Consider the following 16,913-nt stretch of genomic DNA (forward strand, 5'->3'; position numbering starts at 1 on the left):
GAACTCACCCACACAATCTCTTTTTACCATACAGACTGTCAGTACACACTGTTATGCAGGTGTGTTATACTGCTGTAGCAGTGTATGTGTAAGACTGTGTAAGTGTGTCGGTACTTCAGTGTGTGTGTGTGTGTGTGTTTGAGACCGTGTAGGTTACCCATATGTATGTTTAGTAGGTGTGGGCAGCTACTGTATAATACCTCACCCTAACCCTGACCCCACCTAGCCATATGGCCAGACATCCGTGAAGAAAATGCTATAACCTCTATCAAATTCTCTCTCTCTCTCTCCTTCACACACACACACCTTTTAATCAAACACAGCACTTTACTATCTGATAACACTTATCATGTAAATACACAAGCCACATCAACTTTTTCTCTACCACTCTCCAATTTCCCTATAGCGAAACCTGACACAAATTAAACTTTTCCTGTTAATTACAATATTATGAACACAGTTCTGGACTGGTGTGTCCACCATATGCTGAGACACTGTCTGGCTGAATCAATGCTCGTGCTTCTGTCCGATTATCGATTATTAATAAGCCTACAGCGAGATAGGCGCGTGAGCATAGCTACCTAACTACAAGCTACCATTATCTAAATATGATGTAAGTGTCTTATAACACTGTAATAACCTACAGGTTTCTCCGATGCTATTTGTTTTATGCCCCAGTCCGTGTTTTGCATCCTGCCCGGAAGAGAAGGCGTGTTCGCGTTTACCCAAGTCAAACTTTTGGCTTTCCATATGATCACTCGTGTGTGTCAACCGCTCCAAACTCTAAGTTCCAACAGACTCTGCTTGGCCTTTTCAGACACCAAAACTTTCCCCGGAGAAAATGTCCACCAATTCTGGACATCATTGATGTAGGTATGACATTTCATTTGTACTCGTTTTCATTCGAGTTTATTGGCACGTTGTGACAGGTACAAGTCTCTTGCGCTGTGCGTGCGTCAGTGTAGGCTATTTCCGCATGTTTTCTTTAGAAGGTGTTTACCGAGGTCACTGGTGACTAACAGGCTTTTCAGTTAAAAGTTAAAGCAGTTGAAAATATGTTATTATATCTTGTCTCATCAGTCAGACCGTTGGGGGTGTTTTGTTAGGGTGGAAATCTCGCGCGCCGCGGATGTGGTGCTCTGTATCTTGGAGTGTATTCCTACTCCAAACAGTTGCAAAACGTTTTGCAACAAAAACTAGCGTTCGAGCAAACAGGGCGGGACCTAGCTCAATCTGTCTAATACAAATGCTAGTTTTTGTTGCAAAACAACTTTTTGGGTTAATGATAACACACCCCTATTTGCCAAACAAACCTCACAAACCAAACCGAAGCTCTGAGCGCATGCACTAACCGCACAGTTGAGACCACCGTTCACACACACACACACACACACACACACACACACACACACACACAGTTGAGATTAGAGATCTAATACTGGCCTCATTTTAAGAGGAAGTACCAACTGATAAACTGATCCCTGTGTAAAGCAGGGACTAGTGCTTCTACACCTGCATTGCTTGCTGTTTGGGGTTTTAGGCTGGGTTTCTGTACAGCACTTTGAGATATCAGCTGATGTACGAAGGGCTATATAAATAAATTTGATTTGATTTGATTTAGTACTTTGTATTTGACCATGTAATGCTGTAGCATTCACTGTCTGTCTGTGTCTCTCTCAGAGGTGAAGGAGGGAGAAGGGGAGTTGTTGGATTTGAGTCACCTCTCAGAGGCAGAGCAGACATCCATCTTGGAAGTGTTACTAAGGGACTCGAATCTGCGTTGCCTTGATGAGGGGCGTGTAAGGTCAGAGGTGATTATTATTTAACCCTTTAGGTTTCTGATGAGCATCATGTTGACTGATTTAAAAAAAAGTTTAACTAGGCACGTCAGTTAAGAACAAATTCTTAGGCGTAAGAAAAGTGGGTTAACTGCCTTGTTCAGGGGCAGAATGACAGATTTTTACCTTGTCAGCTCAGGGATTCGATCTAGTAACCTTTCGGTTATTGGCCCAACACTCTAACCGCTAGGCTACCTGCCACCCCAATTAATTTAAGTTTTTTTTATATAGAGGTATGTTAATGTTATCCACAGAGGGCTGGTGTTGGTGCAGGTGTTTGTTCCAGCCCAGCACTAACACACCTGATTCAAATAACTAAAACATTGTTTTACTTAAAAATGTTTGCCGTATCAGATGCTCTTTGCTCTTTATTTACATTTTAATTTTGCTTATATTTTACCCCCTTTCTCTCCACAATTTCGATCTTGTTTTGATCTTGTCTCATCGCTGCAATTCCCCAACGGGCTTCGGGAGAGGCAAAGGTCGAGTCATGTGTCGACACCGCCAAACCGACACCGCCAAACCGTCACTGCCAAGGTGACACCACCAAACCGACACCACCAAACCGACACCGCCAAACCGACACCGCCAAGGTGACACCACCAAACCAACACCGCCAAGGTGACACCACCAAACCGACACCGCCAAGGTGACACCACCAAACCGACACCGCCAAGGTGACACCACCAAACCGACACCACCAAGATGACACCACCAAACCGACACCGCCAAACCGACACCACCAAGGTGACACCACTCCTTAGCACCTGCCGATTTAAACCGGAAGCCAGCTGCACCAATGTGTCGGAGGAAACAAAGTTCACCTGACAACCACGGTCATCCTGCAGTTGCCCGGCCTGCCACAAGGAGTCGCTAGAGCGCGATGAGCCAAGTAAAGCCCCCCCCCCTCGGTCAAACCCTTCCCTAGCCCGGACGATGCTGGGCCAATTCTGCGCTACCCTATGGGACTCCCGATCACGGTTGTGATACAACCCGGGATTGAACCCGGGTCTGTAGTGACGCCTTAGACTGCTGCGCCACTTGGGAGGCCCCTAGATGCTCTTTTCTAAATCGACTTTCAGCAGTTTCATAGGGAAAACAACCACATGTCACAGTCATTGCAATAATTGGTACAATAGTGAAACATGATGTTAAACCCTCAGGACCATGCAGCAGAAAGAGGCGGACCCAGTGAGTCTGAGGTTGCTGTCGGGGGCGTGGTTTCATGAGGAGAGGAGCAAGCGTTACCGAGACCCAAAGGATGGCGTTGACATCGTACAGGCATCCATACGAGGCAGGAAGCCAAGAACAGGTCAGACCACACACACATACTCACTCACTCACTCACTCACTCACTCACTCACTCACTCACTCACTCACACACACACACACACACACACACACCAAGAATAACCAAGTGTAGGAGGCCATCTGGTATTGGTTGATTGATTGATTGATTGATTGGCAGATTTGTCTGTGAGTGGGGTGTTTAAAGGGCAGACAGAAGATGCTCCTCCCACTAACAACAACGACCCCAGCTCTCAGATAGAGGACAAGAAAGAGGAGGACGACAAGAGAAGGTGAAGGCATTTCTAATACAGAGGGTTCGGATGGTATAGTAGTGGCTAGGGAATGTTTCTCTTGGAGAAGGACTGGTATGTACAGTTTTAATGAATGTCGTTTTTTAAAACATGTTCATCTCAGTTACAGGAGTCGACCTACAGCCAGACCCCGGAGCCCAGACCCAGACCCAGGAGCCCAAACCCAGACCCAGGAGCCCAGACCCAGGAGCCCAAACCCACAGGTTAGTCGTGTATATGTGTTCATTAGCTGGATAATTCAGTGTGTAGATGGAAGATTATCAGTCTAGTTGTGGAAAGGTAATCTTCCTCCCTCCCTCATAGTATTGCTCTAGAAACATGCTGACAATGTGTATGTTTTTTTTCTTCAAATCAAATCAAATTTTATTTGTCACATACACATGGTTAGCAGATGTTAATGCGAGTGTAGCGAAATGCTTGTGCTTCTAGTTCCGACAATGCAGTAATAACCAACAAGTAATCTAACTAACAATTCCAAAACTACTGTCTTATACACAGTGTAAGGGGATAAAGAATATGTACATAAGGATATATGAATGAGTGATGGTACAGAGCAGCATAGAGCAGCGATGAGATAGAGTACAGTATATACGTATGCATATGAGATTAATAATGTAGGGTAAGTAACATTATATAAGGTAGCATTGTTTAAAGTGGCTAGTGATATATTTACATCATTTCCCATCAATTCCCATTATTAAAGTGGCTGGAGTTGAGTCAGTGTCAGTGTGTTGGCAGCAGCCACTCAATGTTAGTGGTGGCTGTTTAACAATCTGATGGCCTTGAGATAGAAGCTGTTTTTCAGTCTCTCGGTCCCAGCTTTGATGCACCTGTACTGACCTCGCCTTCTGGATGATAGCGGGGTGAACAGGCAGTGGCTCGGGTGGTTGATGTCCTTGATGATCTTTATGGCCTTCCTGTAACATCGGGTGGTGTAGGTGTCCTGGAGGGCAGGTAGTTTGCCCCCGGTGATGCGTTGTGCAGACCTCACTACCCTCTGGAGAGCCTTACGGTTGAGGGCGGAGCAGTTGCCGTACCAGGCGGTGATACAGCCCGCCAGGATGCTCTCGATTGTGCATCTGTAGAAGTTTGTGAGTGCTTTTGGTGACAAGCCGAATTTCTTCAGCCTCCTGAGGTTGAAGAGGCGCTGCTGCGCCTTCTTCACGATGCTGTCTGTGTGGGTGGACCAATTCAGTTTGTCTGTGATGTGTATGCCGAGGAACTTAAAACTTGCTACCCTCTCCACTACTGTTCCATCGATGTGGATAGGGGGGTGTTCCCTCTGCTGTTTCCTGAAGTCCACAATCATCTCCTTAGTTTTGTTGACGTTGAGTGTGAGGTTATTTTCCTGACACCACACTCCGAGGGCCCTCACCTCCTCCCTGTAGGCCGTCTCGTCGTTATTGGTAATCAAGCCTACCACTGTTGTGTCGTCCGCAAACTTGATGATTGAGTTTGAGGTGTGCGTGGCCACGCAGTCGTGGGTGAACAGGGAGTACAGGAGAGGGCTCAGAACGCACCCTTGTGGGGCCCCAGTGTTGAGGATCAGCGGGGAGGAGATGTTGTTGCCTACCCTCACCACCTGGGGGCGGCCCGTCAGGAAGTCCAGTACCCAGTTGCACAGGGCGGGGTCGAGACCCAGGGTCTCGAGCTTGATGACGAGCTTGGAGGGTACTATGGTGTTGAATGCCGAGCTGTAGTCGATGAACAGCATTCTCACATAGGTATTCCTCTTGTCCAGATGGGTTAGGGCAGTGTGCAGTGTGGTTGAGATTGCATCGTCTGTGGACCTATTTGGGCGGTAAGCAAATTGGAGTGGGTCTAGGGTGTCAGGTAGGGTGGAGGTGATATGGTCCTTGACTAGTCTCTCAAAGCACTTCATGATGACGGAAGTGAGTGCTACGGGCGGTAGTCGTTTAGCTCAGTTATCTTAGCTTTCTTGGGAACAGGAACAATGGTGGCCCTCTTGAAGCATGTGGGAACAGCAGACTGGTATAGGGATTGATTGAATATGTCCGTAAACACACCGGCCAGCTGGTCTGCGCATGCTCTGAGGGCGCGGCTGGGGATGCCGTCTGGGCCTGCAGCCTTACGAGGGTTAACACGTTTAAATGTCTTACTCACCTCGGCTGCAGTGAAGGAGAGACCGCATGTTTTTGTTGCAGGCCATGTCAGTGGAACTGTATTGTCCTCAAAGCGGGCAAAAAAGTTATTTAGTCTGCCTGGGAGCAAGACATCCTGGTCCGTGACTGGGCTGGATTTCTTCCTGTAGTCCGTGATTGACTGTAGACCCTGCCACATGCCTCTTGTGTCTGAGCCGTTGAATTGAGATTCTACTTTGTCTCTGTACTGGCGCTTAGCTTGTTTGATAGCCTTGCGGAGGGAATAGCTGCACTGTTTGTATTCGGTCAGGTTACCAGACACCTTGCCCTGATTAAAAGCAGTGGTTTGCGCTTTCAGTTTCACGCGAATGCTGCCATCAATCCACGGTTTCTGGTTAGGGAATGTTTTAATCGTTGCTATGGGAACGACATCTTCAACGCACGTTCTAATGAACTCGCACACCGAATCAGCGTATTCGTCAATATTGTTATCTGACGCAATACGAAACATCTCCCAGTCCACGTGATGGAAGCAGTCTTGGAGTGTGGAGTCAGCTTGGTCGGACCAGCGTTGGTCAGACCTCAGCGTGGGAGCCTCTTGTTTTAGTTTCTGTCTGTAGGCAGGGATCAACAAAATGGAGTCGTGGTCAGCTTTTCCGAAAGGGGGGCGGGGCAGGGCCTTATATGCGTCACGGAAGTTAGAGTAACAATGATCCAAGGTCTTTCCACCCCTGGTTGCGCAATCGATATGCTGATAAAATTTAGGGAGTCTTGTTTTCAGATTAGCCTTGTTAAAATCCCCAGCTACAATGAATGCAGCCTCCGGATAAATGGTTTCAGTTTGCAGAGAGTTAAATAAAGTTCGTTCAGAGCCATCGATGTGTCTGCTTTGGGGGGGATATATACGGCTGTGATTATAATCGAAGAGAATTCTCTTGGTAGATAATGCGGTCTACATTTGATTGTGAGGAATTCTAAATCAGGTGAACAGAAGGATTTGAGTTCCTGTATGTTTCTTTCATCACACTATGTCACGTTAGCCATAAGGCATACGCCCCCGCCCCTCTTCTTACCAGAAAGATGTTTGTCTCTGTCGGCGCGATGCGTGGAGAAACCCGTTGGCTGCACCGCCTCGGATAGCGTCTCTCCAGTGAGCCATGTTTCCGTGAAGCAAAGAATGTTAGTCTCTGATGTCCCTCTGGAATGCTACCCTTGCTCGGATTTCATCAACCTTGTTGTCAAGAGACTGGACATTGGCAAGAAGAATGCTAGGGAGTGGTGCACGGTGTGCCCGTCTCCGGAGTCTGACCAGAAGACCGCCTCGTTTCCCTCTTTTTCGGAGTCATTTTTTGGGTCGCTGCATGGGATCCACTCCGTTGTCCTGTTTGTAAGGCAGAACACAGGATCCGCGTTGCGAAAAACATATTCTTGGTCGTACTGATGGTGAGTTGACGCTGATCTTATATTCAGTAGTTCTTCTCGACTGTATGTAATGAAACCTAAGATGACCTGGGGTACTAGTGTAAGAAATAACACGTAAAAAAACAAAAAACTGCATAGTTTCCTAGGAACGCGAGCGAGGCGGCCATCTCTGTCGGCGCCGGAAGTAAGTGTTCCCTCACCTTCTCTGTGTGTGTGTGTGTGTGTGTGTGTGTGTGTGTAGGATACAGACTCTGTGTCCAGTGTCGTGACAGATGCTGATCTGACGCTTCTAAGGCCTGGGCTCTCCATCAGCACTCTAAGTCTACAGTCTAACTACACAGTGAGACACACACACACTTACACATACTCACAGTGTTCCTTCAGCTAAGTGGGGTTATTTTGATCAATTTTATTCTGTGTTTCTGTGTATTCTCTCTGTGCGTTTGTGTGTGTGTTGTCTTTGTGTAGCTAAGTGGCAGTATGATGAGTCTGTTCAGTTCTGGGGAGTTTGGGGCGGTGGCGGTAAAGGGGCGTGTCCTGTTCTCATTGGACTATGACACTCAGAGGGAGGAGCTACAGGTCAGAGTGTGTCGTTGTGAAGGCCTGGTTGCTGCACGCAAGAACCACTCCGACCCGTAAGTAAAGTAGGGTTGGTATTTCGAAGATGCTAACTGGGATAATTTTTGGGAAGTATCTGTTTAAGAAGCACTTGTTTTGTGTTAAGAAGTGTGTGTGTGTGTGGTGTGTGTGTGTGTGTGTGTGTGTGTGTGTGTGTGTTTTAGGTACGCAAAGGCCTATCTCCTGCCTGATAAGTCGTCTCACAGTAAGAAGAAAACAACAGTAAAGAGAAAGACCCTCAATCCAGTCTTTGACCAGACACTAAAAGTGAGAGCACTCACACATCTCTCGCTTTGTTTCTCCATTTATTTCCCTCGGATTATGTCATGTCTCTTCTCTCTCTGCCTGCCTGTCTCTCTGGTCTGTCTCATTCCTGTATCTCTCATGTCTCTGCCTGTCTGCCTGCCTGTCTCTGGTCTGTCTCTCTCATGTCTCTCCTCTCTCTGCCTGTCTGTCTCTCTGGTCTGTCTCATTCCTGTATCTCTCATGTCTCTCCTCTGCCTGCCTGTCTCTCTGGTCTGTCTTATTCCTGTCTCTCTCATTATAATGTGCAATTATAACATGGTCCAAACACACTAAAACAGTCGTGAAGAGGGCACGACAACACCTATTCCCCCTCAGGAGACTGAAAAGATTTGGTATGGGTCCTCGGATCCTCAAAATGTTCTACAGCTGCACCATCGAGAGCATCCTGACGGGTTGCATCACTGCCTGGAATGGCAACTGCTCGGCCTCCGATGCGCAAGGCACTACAGAGGGTAGTGCTTACGGCCCAGTACATCACTGGGGCCAAGCTTCCTGCCATCCAGGACCTCTATACCAGGCGGTGTCAGAGGAAGACCCTAAAAATTGTCAAAGAACTCCAGCCACCCTAGTCATAGACTGTTCTCTCTGCTACCGCACGTCAAGCGGTACCGCAAGTCCAGGTCCAAGAGGCTTCTAAACAGCTTCTACCCCCAAGCCATAAGACCACTGAACATCTAGTCAAATGGCTACCCAGACATATATATATATATATATATATATATATATATATATATATATATATATATATATATATATATATATATACTGCTCAAAAAAATAAAGGGAACACTAAAATAACACATCCTAGATCTGAATGAATGAAATATTCTTATTAAATACTTTTTTCTTTACATAGTTGAATGTGTTGACAACAAAATCACACAAAAATTATCAATGGAAATCAAATTTATCAACCCATGGAGGTCTGGATTTGGAGTCACACTCAAAATTAAACTGGAAAACCACACTACAGGCTGATTCAACTTTGATGTAATGTCCTTAAAACAAGTCAAAATGAGGCTCAGTAGTGTGTGTGGCCTCCACGTGCCTGTATGACCTCCCTACAACGCCTGGGCATGCTCCTGATGAGGTGGCGGATGGTCTCCTGAGGGATCTCCTCCCAGACCTGGACTAAAGCATCCGCCAACTCCAGGACAGTCTGTGGTGTGGCGTTGGTGGATGGAGCGAGACATGATGTCCCAGATGTGCTCAATTGGACTCAGGTCTGGGGAACGGGCGGGCCAGTCCATAGCCTTCCTCTTGCAAGAACTGCTGACACACTCCAGCCACATTAGGTCTAGCATTGTCTTGCATTAGGAGGAACTCAGGGCCAACCGCACCAGCATATGGTTTCACAAGGGGTCTGAGGATCTCATCTCGGTACCTAATGGCAGTCAGGCTACCTCTGGCGAGCACATGGAGTACTGTGCGGCCCCCCAAAGAAATGCCACCCCACACCATGACTGACCCACCACCAAACCGGTCATGCTGGAGGATGTTGCAGGCAGCAGAACGTTCTCCACGGCGTCTCCAGACTCTGTCACGTCTGTCATGTGCTCAGTGTGAACCTGCTTTCATCTGTGAAGAGCACAGGGCGCTAGTGGCGAATTTGCTAATCTTGGTGTTCTCTGGCAAATGCCAAACGTCCTGCATGGTGTTGGGCTGTAAGCATAATCCCCACCTGTGGACGTCGGGCCCTCATACCACCCTCATGGAGTCTGTTTCTGACCATTTGAGCAGACACATGCACATTTGTGGCCTGCTGGAGGTCATTTTGCAGGGCTTTGGCAGTGCTCCTCCTGCTCCTCCTTGCAGAAAGGCGGAGGTAGCGGTCCTGCTGCTGGGTTGTTGCCCTCCTACGGCCTCCTGCACGTCTCCTGATGTACTGGCCTGTCTCCTGGTAGCGCCTCCATGCTCTGGACACTACGCTGACAGACTCAGAAGTGACCAAAACATCAGCCAGGAAGCATAGGAACTGAGAAGTGGTCTGTGGTCACCACCTGCAGAACCACTCCTTTATTGGGGGTGTCTTGCTAATTGCCTATAATTTCCACCTGTTGTCTATTCCATTTGCACAACAGCATGTGAAATTTATTGTCAATCAGTGTTGCTTCCTAAGTGGACAGTTTGATGTCACAGAAGTGTGATTGACTTGGAGTTACATTATGTTGTTTAAGTGTTCCCTTTATTTTTTTTGAGCAGTGTGTATATATATATATATATATATATAAATATAATATTCTTAACTGCGTTGTTGGTTAATAAGTAAGCATTTCACTGTATTCGGTGCATGTGACTAATACAATTTGATATGAATGATGTGTGTGTTAACGTTGTTTGTGTTTCCCAGTATAGGATCAGCGTGTCAGAGGTGCGTGGCAGGACTCTGAACCTGTCTGTGTGGCACGCTGCCTCCCTGGGTAGAAACCTGTTCCTAGGAGAGGTAGAGCTGGAGCTGCCTCCCTGGGTAGAAATCTATTCCTAGGAGAGGTAGAGCTGGAGCTGCCTCCCTGGGTAGAAACCTGTTCCTAGGAGAGGTAGAGCTGGAGCTGCCTCCCTGGGTAGAAACCTGTTCCTAGGAGAGGTAGAGCTGGAGGTGCCTCCTTGGGTAGAATCCTGTTCCTAGGAGAGGTAGAGCTGGAGCTGCCTCCTTGGGTAGAAACCTGTTCCTAGGAGAGGTAGAGCTGGAGCTGCCTCCTTGGGTAGAAACCTATTCCTAGGAGAGGTAGAGCTGGAGCTGCCTCCTTGGGTAGAAACCTGTTCCTAGGAGAGGTAGAGCTGGAGCTGCCTCCCTGGGTAGAAACCTGTTCCTAGGAGAGGTAGAGCTGGAGCTGCCTCCCTGGGTAGAAACCTGTTCCTAGGAGAGGTAGAGCTGGAGCTGGCTCACTGGGACTGGACACACACAGACCCTGACTGGTACAAACTACAGCCACGGGTAGGACCAATACACACACGTGCGAGCAAACGCGTACATACAGACACACAAACACCCAAACACGCATACATACAAGCACACAAACACCTACACACATACCAAACACATACATGCAGACACCCAAACACATACCAAACACGCATACATACAAACACCTACACCCACACACGCACATGCACATTCACACACCACAGCATGCAGTAAGTCCTACATTGTGTGTAGTCTTAACAGGAGGAGAGGTGCTGAGAATTTCAACGAGCTTTTCTAACCCGAGCGCTCCTCTCTTCAATCTCCCTCTCTCTTTCCCTCTCTCGCTCCTTTCACCTCTCTCTCTCGCTCTCTTTTCTCCCTGTCTCTCTCTCTCTTCTTTCTCCCTGTCTCTCTCTGTCTCGCTCTTCTTTCTCCCTGTCTCTCTCTCTCTTCTTTCTCCCTGTCTCTCTCTCTCTCTCTGTCTCGCTCTTCTTTCTCCCTGTCTCTCTGTCACTCTCTCTCTCTCTGTTGCAGTGTAGTCCAGAGTCTATCAGTAGTCGAGGAAACATCATGCTCTTTATCAAGTTCACCCCAGCAGGATCTGAGGGTGAGCTGAGCTCACTACGCACGTCACCTACAGACGTCAAGCCACACACAGACGTCATTTCCTTTCTCTCTGTGTGTGTGTGTGTGTGTGTAGGTGGAGGTCTTCCTCCATCTGGGGAGATACACATTTGGCTGCGGCAGGCTCTCCACCAAAGGTGGCGCCATCGACTCCTTCGTCAAGAGGTGGGTTAGAGAAGGTGTTCCCTAACTTATTCACACAGGCCCCACTTCCAGCATTGGGAAACATCCCATCTAACATCCCGTGCCACGTCTATTTCTATGGGTATAAGCACTGTTCACACCCCTCTTGATGGGGGAGACAACAGTTTGCTGATTTTAAAGATTATTTCCCACAATTCTGCACATTTTGTCATGTATCACACCCACTAGCTCTTACATTGACGTATGTAAATATGTTATTTATTAATTAAATTCTTTTGATTGAATATTCAAACCTTGTATTCTTCCCAAGATTTCACACATTGCGGTATGTCACTTTCATAATGGATTCTCATTTGTACTGGAACACTCATTTAGCACAAAGTTAAAACAGGTGTTCTGTGGTTATAGACTTGTGGTTCTGTGGTTATAGACTTGTGGTTCTGTGGTTATAGAGTTGTGGTTATAGAGTTGTAGTTCTGTGGTTATAGACTTGTGGTTCTGTGGTTATAGAGTTGTGGTTATAGAGTTGTAGTTCTGTGGTTATAGAGTTGTAGTTCTGTGGTTATAGACTTGTGGTTATAGAGTTGTGGTTATAGAGTTGTGGTTCTGTGGTTATAGAGTTGTGGTTCTGTGGTTATAGAGTTGTGGTTCTGTGGTTATATAGTTGTAGTTCTGTGGTTATAGAGTTGTGGTTCTGTGGTTATAGAGTTGTGGTTATAGAGTTGTGGTTATAGAGTTGTGGTTCTGTGGTTATAGAGTTGTGGTTCTGTGGTTATAGAGTTGTGGTTCTGTGGTTATAGAGTTGTTTGGAAAGCTTAGCCAGCCCCTTCTCCTGATAATGATTAATTACTGGGAGATATTACTCCAGCCATACTATTAACACACCTGCTTGTACAAAGCATGGTCCTGGTGAGCAGCTGATTGGTTCAATAACTTGTGTTAGAGCAGGGCTAGAGCTAAAGCCTGCACACCACTACCAGCAGATGGCCCTGTTGGACAGCTGATTTCAGAGTCTGTTTTCAGAACACACACACACACACACACACAGTCCTGTACAGCTAACCTTGTGGGGACACACAATTCAGTCCCATTCCAAATCCTTTTTTCCCTAAACCTAACCCGTACTCTTACCTTAACCCTAAACCTAACCCCTAAACCTAACCCAAGCTCCTAACCCTAACACTAATTCTAACCTTAACCCTAAAGCCACTTAGAAATATCATTTGATCTCGTGGGGACTAAAAAAATGTCCCCCAGTTGGTCCCCACAAAAATAGTTAAACACGTACACACACACACACACACACACACACACACACACACACAGAGATAATGTTTCTACTCTCCTTCCGTATTGTAACCGCTGACAGACAGATGGAGGATGATTGGTGGATAATGGAGAAATGAACAGGAACATTTCCATCATCATACCTGTGTGTGTGTGTGTGTGTGTGTTCTCCCATCAATAACCCACAAATATCACTACAACTGCTTCTAATGCAATACAATTAGCTAAATGTCAACAGACGGAAATTGCATTTCAAATGCCATGGGTGTCAATCACACGATCACGGTGTCTGAACACTGGGCTGACTGTTACGCTTCTGAAGACCATCTCCCACAATGCACGTGTGTTTGTCGAAGGTATTTGATGTCCAAACGCTGGACTAAATGTTCTTTTATGCTTTTTTCCCCGAGTCTCTGTCTTCCGTATGAAAGGGATGGCGGTTTGGGTCTTCAGATACTATTAACTGTTTCCAGTCCTAACACACCTGACCAATGTAGAATAAATACAATGTAATCACCCCTGGCCCAGATGATAAACTTAAATAGTTTTCCTGCTTTCTCCAACTATCTCAATTTTCCAAACATGAGTTATTTAGATATTTTTTTTTTGACATTTAAAATTATGTGGAATGTTCGAGACATGCCTTCCCAAATAATGACTGATTTTGACCAAATGTAATGAGAAGGCCTAGTTTGCCTGGTGTAGAGCCAGACGGGGTATAGGGCCCAGAGTCTAAAAACATCCCTTATTTTACATTTCATATTCTTCTTTTGCGTCCAACTGGATTAGAAATACGCAATGTTCAACTTAAATGTGTGCCTCAGATATGAGTTGTCTGCGTTAGTAGTACTTTACTGTATTTAACAGACACTCTTAGCTGGAGCAGTGTTCAGAAGTGATTACATCCCCTCCATTGGAATCAAACTGTCAACATTACAAACCTCAGGCTCTAACAACTGAGCCTCAAGGGACTCGGGTTGGAATCTCCCTCTTTCTCCTTCTGCCTCTGAAGGTTAATGTCATAAACAGGAGAGTATGTTTCATTCTGTAGATTTCATGTTGACGGAGGAAGGAGAAGAGGAGATTGTGTAATGGCCATTGACTTTTGGAGACGAGAGTAAATTCAATTCTGACTGAAGGAACACATATGATTAGCCTCCCAGTTGAAGCATTCTTAAAGAACTGTGAGTAGCAGGAGGCAGCAGGATCAGGTGTAAATAGTGTCCTGTTTATTCACAGTGTTAAAGGTTGTACAGGTGAAGGACAAAACTCAGAGACACCAAACACTGACGGACATGGAGCTCAGAGAGACACCAAACACTGACAGACATGGAGCTCAGAGAGACACCAAACACTGACAGACATGGAGCTCAGAGACACCAAACACTGACAGACATGGAGCTCAGAGACACCAAACACTGACAGACATGGAGCTCAGAGACACCAAACACTGACAGACATGGAGCTCAGAGACACCAAACACTGACAGACATGGAGCTCAGAGACACCAAACACTGACAGACATGGAGCTCAGAGACACCAAACACTGACAGACATGGAGCTCAGAGACACCAAACACTGACAGACATGGAGCTCAGAGACACCAAACACTGACAGACATGGAGCTCAGAGACACCAAACACTGACAGACATGGAGCTCAGAGACACCAAACACTGACAGGCATGGAGCTCAGAGACACCAAACACTGACAGACAAGGCATGGAGCTCAGAGACACCAAACACTGACAGACATGGAGCTCAGAGACACCAAACACTGACAGACATGGAGCTCAGAGACACCAAACACTGACAGACATGGAGCTCAGAGACACCAAACACTGACAGACATGGAGCTCAGAGACACCAAACACTGACAGACATGGAGCTCAGAGACACCAAACACTGACAGACATGGAGCTCAGAGACACCAAACACTGACAGACATGGAGCTCAGAGACACCAAACACTGACAGACATGGAGCTCAGAGACACCAAACACTGACAGACATGGAGCTCAGAGACACCAAACACTGACAGACATGGAGCTCAGAGACACCAAACACTGACAGACATGGAGCTCAGAGACACCAAACACTGACAGACATGGAGCTCAGAGACACCAAACACTGACAGACATGGAGCTCAGAGACACCAAACACTGACAGGCATGGAGCTCAGAGACACCAAACACTGACAGACATGGAGCTCAGAGACACCAAACACTGACAGACATGGAGCTCAGAGACACCAAACACTGACAGACATGGAGCTCAGAGACACCAAACACTGACAGACATGGAGCTCAGAGACACCAAACACTGACAGACATGGAGCTCAGAGACACCAAACACTGACAGACATGGAGCTCAGAGACACCAAACACTGACAGACATGGAGCTCAGAGACACCAAACACTGACGGACATGGAGCTCAGAGACACCAAACACTGACGGACATGGAGCTCAGAGACACCAAACACTGACGGACATGGAGCTCAGAGAGACACCAAACACTGACGGACATGGAGCTCAGAGAGACACCAAACACTGACGGACATGGAGCTCAGAGACACCAAACACTGACGGACATGGAGCTCAGAGACACCAAACACTGACGGACATGGAGCTCAGAGACACCAAACACTGACGGACATGGAGCTCAGAGACACCAAACACTGACGGACATGGAGCTCAGAGACACCAAACACTGACGGACATGGAGCTCAGAGACAACAATTTCAAACATAGAAAACATTAGGTCTACTATATGGAAATAAACTAAAGGTATTGTTCATGAGCATCTGAACATCACATCCACGTGGATGATTGCAAACTGGTAAATTACTGCATTTTAATCTGAAACTTAAATCCACCAATAACTTAACCCAAACATTTTATGGAAACACGATTTGACTTGCGCACACACTGTGTGTCATTTAGGGCAGGTGGGCCCACAATTTACCTGCTACGTGCTGATTATTTTTGGTCTGTGAATAGTTCAGTGTTCTGTCACACATGGGGAAACTCTGTCACCACGAAGTGTAAGGGGAGACCTCGAAAATTCTAGACCTTCGGCTGCTGACATTAGAGGTACCCATCCAAGAAGGGTCAAGGTCATTGGTCACAGATAAAATGACGTCAAATCACGATATATCTACAGTAGCTTTGATTGGACAGATCATGTCAACATCATAATTTCTAAATCTTAGCTAGCAGTCTTCATCATGAATCAAGTCAAATCTACTAGCAAATCCTTGTCATATGAAGAGACATTAAGAAGAGAAATGACAGATAAACCATATCGGTGCTCATCGGCCATTGGACATAAACATTACACAACAAGATAGAAATGGCAAATTCAACAATGAGTGGTTTGGAAGGAAGTGAGCACAGCAGAACAACGTGAATGTCACACCCTGACCTGAGTATTCTTTGTTTTCTTTATTGTTTTGGTTAGGTCAGGGTGTGACATGGGCGATGTATGTGTTTTTTACTGTCTAGGGTTTTTTGTAGGTTTATGGGGTTGTTTACCATCTAGGTGTTTATGTATGTCTATGGTTGCCTAGATTGGTTCTCAATTAGAGGCAGCTGTTTATCGATGTCTCTGATTGGGAACCATATTTAGGCAGCCATCTTTTTGGGGTATTTCATGGGTTATTGTCTATGTGATGTTGCATGTTAGCACAGTGTTTCATTAGCAGTCACGGTCGTCTTATTATATTGTATAGTTTGTTCAGTGCACTTCCTGTTTTTCGTCAATCATTAAATCATGCATTCACACCACGCTGCTCTTTGGCCTCCCCTTTACGACGATCGTGACAGGGAATCTTAAAATGTATTGTATGCTGCTGCATAAATGATGGAATATGACAGGGAGATATGTATACTGTAGCTTAGAAAGTAATAACGTTACTGAGTGTATGTTGTGTAGTAAGCTGTTAGTAGCCCATGTGCATCACGCTAATAATTTGGTCCCTTTTCCCCTGTTAATTAGCCTATAGCCTGTTTTAGAGAGATGTAATCATTTGAATATTGTAAGAGCTTTTATTGTCCGCTCATATGCCCC

General features: G+C 46.3%; 1 protein-coding gene across 3 annotated transcripts; it reads left to right on the top strand.

The window, feature by feature from the left end:
* Nucleotides 1-656: 656 nt before the first annotated feature.
* On the top strand, nt 657-11,844 carry LOC112236705 (synaptotagmin-like protein 1). 3 transcript variants are annotated; one of them, XR_006080524.1, is made up of 11 exons: nt 657-869; nt 1,681-1,811; nt 3,002-3,150; nt 3,307-3,418; nt 3,543-3,642; nt 7,205-7,303; nt 7,432-7,598; nt 7,746-7,848; nt 10,238-10,822; nt 11,327-11,399; nt 11,493-11,844. XR_006080524.1 is itself a non-coding variant. In XM_042310379.1 (9 exons), the coding sequence occupies exons 3-9, from the start codon at nt 3,006-3,008 to the stop codon at nt 10,370-10,372; spliced, it is 861 nt and encodes a 286-aa protein (XP_042166313.1). In that variant the 5' UTR covers nt 657-869; nt 1,681-1,811; nt 3,002-3,005; the 3' UTR covers nt 10,373-11,844. The 3 variants fall into 3 exon arrangements, 1 of the variants encoding a protein (XP_042166313.1); XR_006080525.1 differs by having other exon boundaries at nt 10,238-10,706; nt 10,754-11,399; XM_042310379.1 differs by having other exon boundaries at nt 10,238-11,844.
* Nucleotides 11,845-16,913: the final 5,069 nt, after the last annotated feature.

Source organism: Oncorhynchus tshawytscha, linkage group LG31, assembly GCF_018296145.1.
Source record: "Oncorhynchus tshawytscha isolate Ot180627B linkage group LG31, Otsh_v2.0, whole genome shotgun sequence".
NCBI lineage: Eukaryota > Metazoa > Chordata > Actinopteri > Salmoniformes > Salmonidae > Oncorhynchus > Oncorhynchus tshawytscha.

Excerpts from the sequence above, each read along its gene's own strand:
- LOC112236705 (XM_042310379.1), top strand. The coding sequence starts at position 3,006 with ATGCAGCAGAAAGAGGCGGACCCAGTGAGTCTGAGGTTGCTGTCGGGG. Across the intron at positions 3,151-3,306 it reads AGGCAGGAAGCCAAGAACAG|ATTTGTCTGTGAGTGGGGTG; the intron begins GTCAGACCACAC and ends ATTGATTGGCAG. Across the intron at positions 3,419-3,542 it reads GAGGAGGACGACAAGAGAAG|TTACAGGAGTCGACCTACAG; the intron begins GTGAAGGCATTT and ends TGTTCATCTCAG.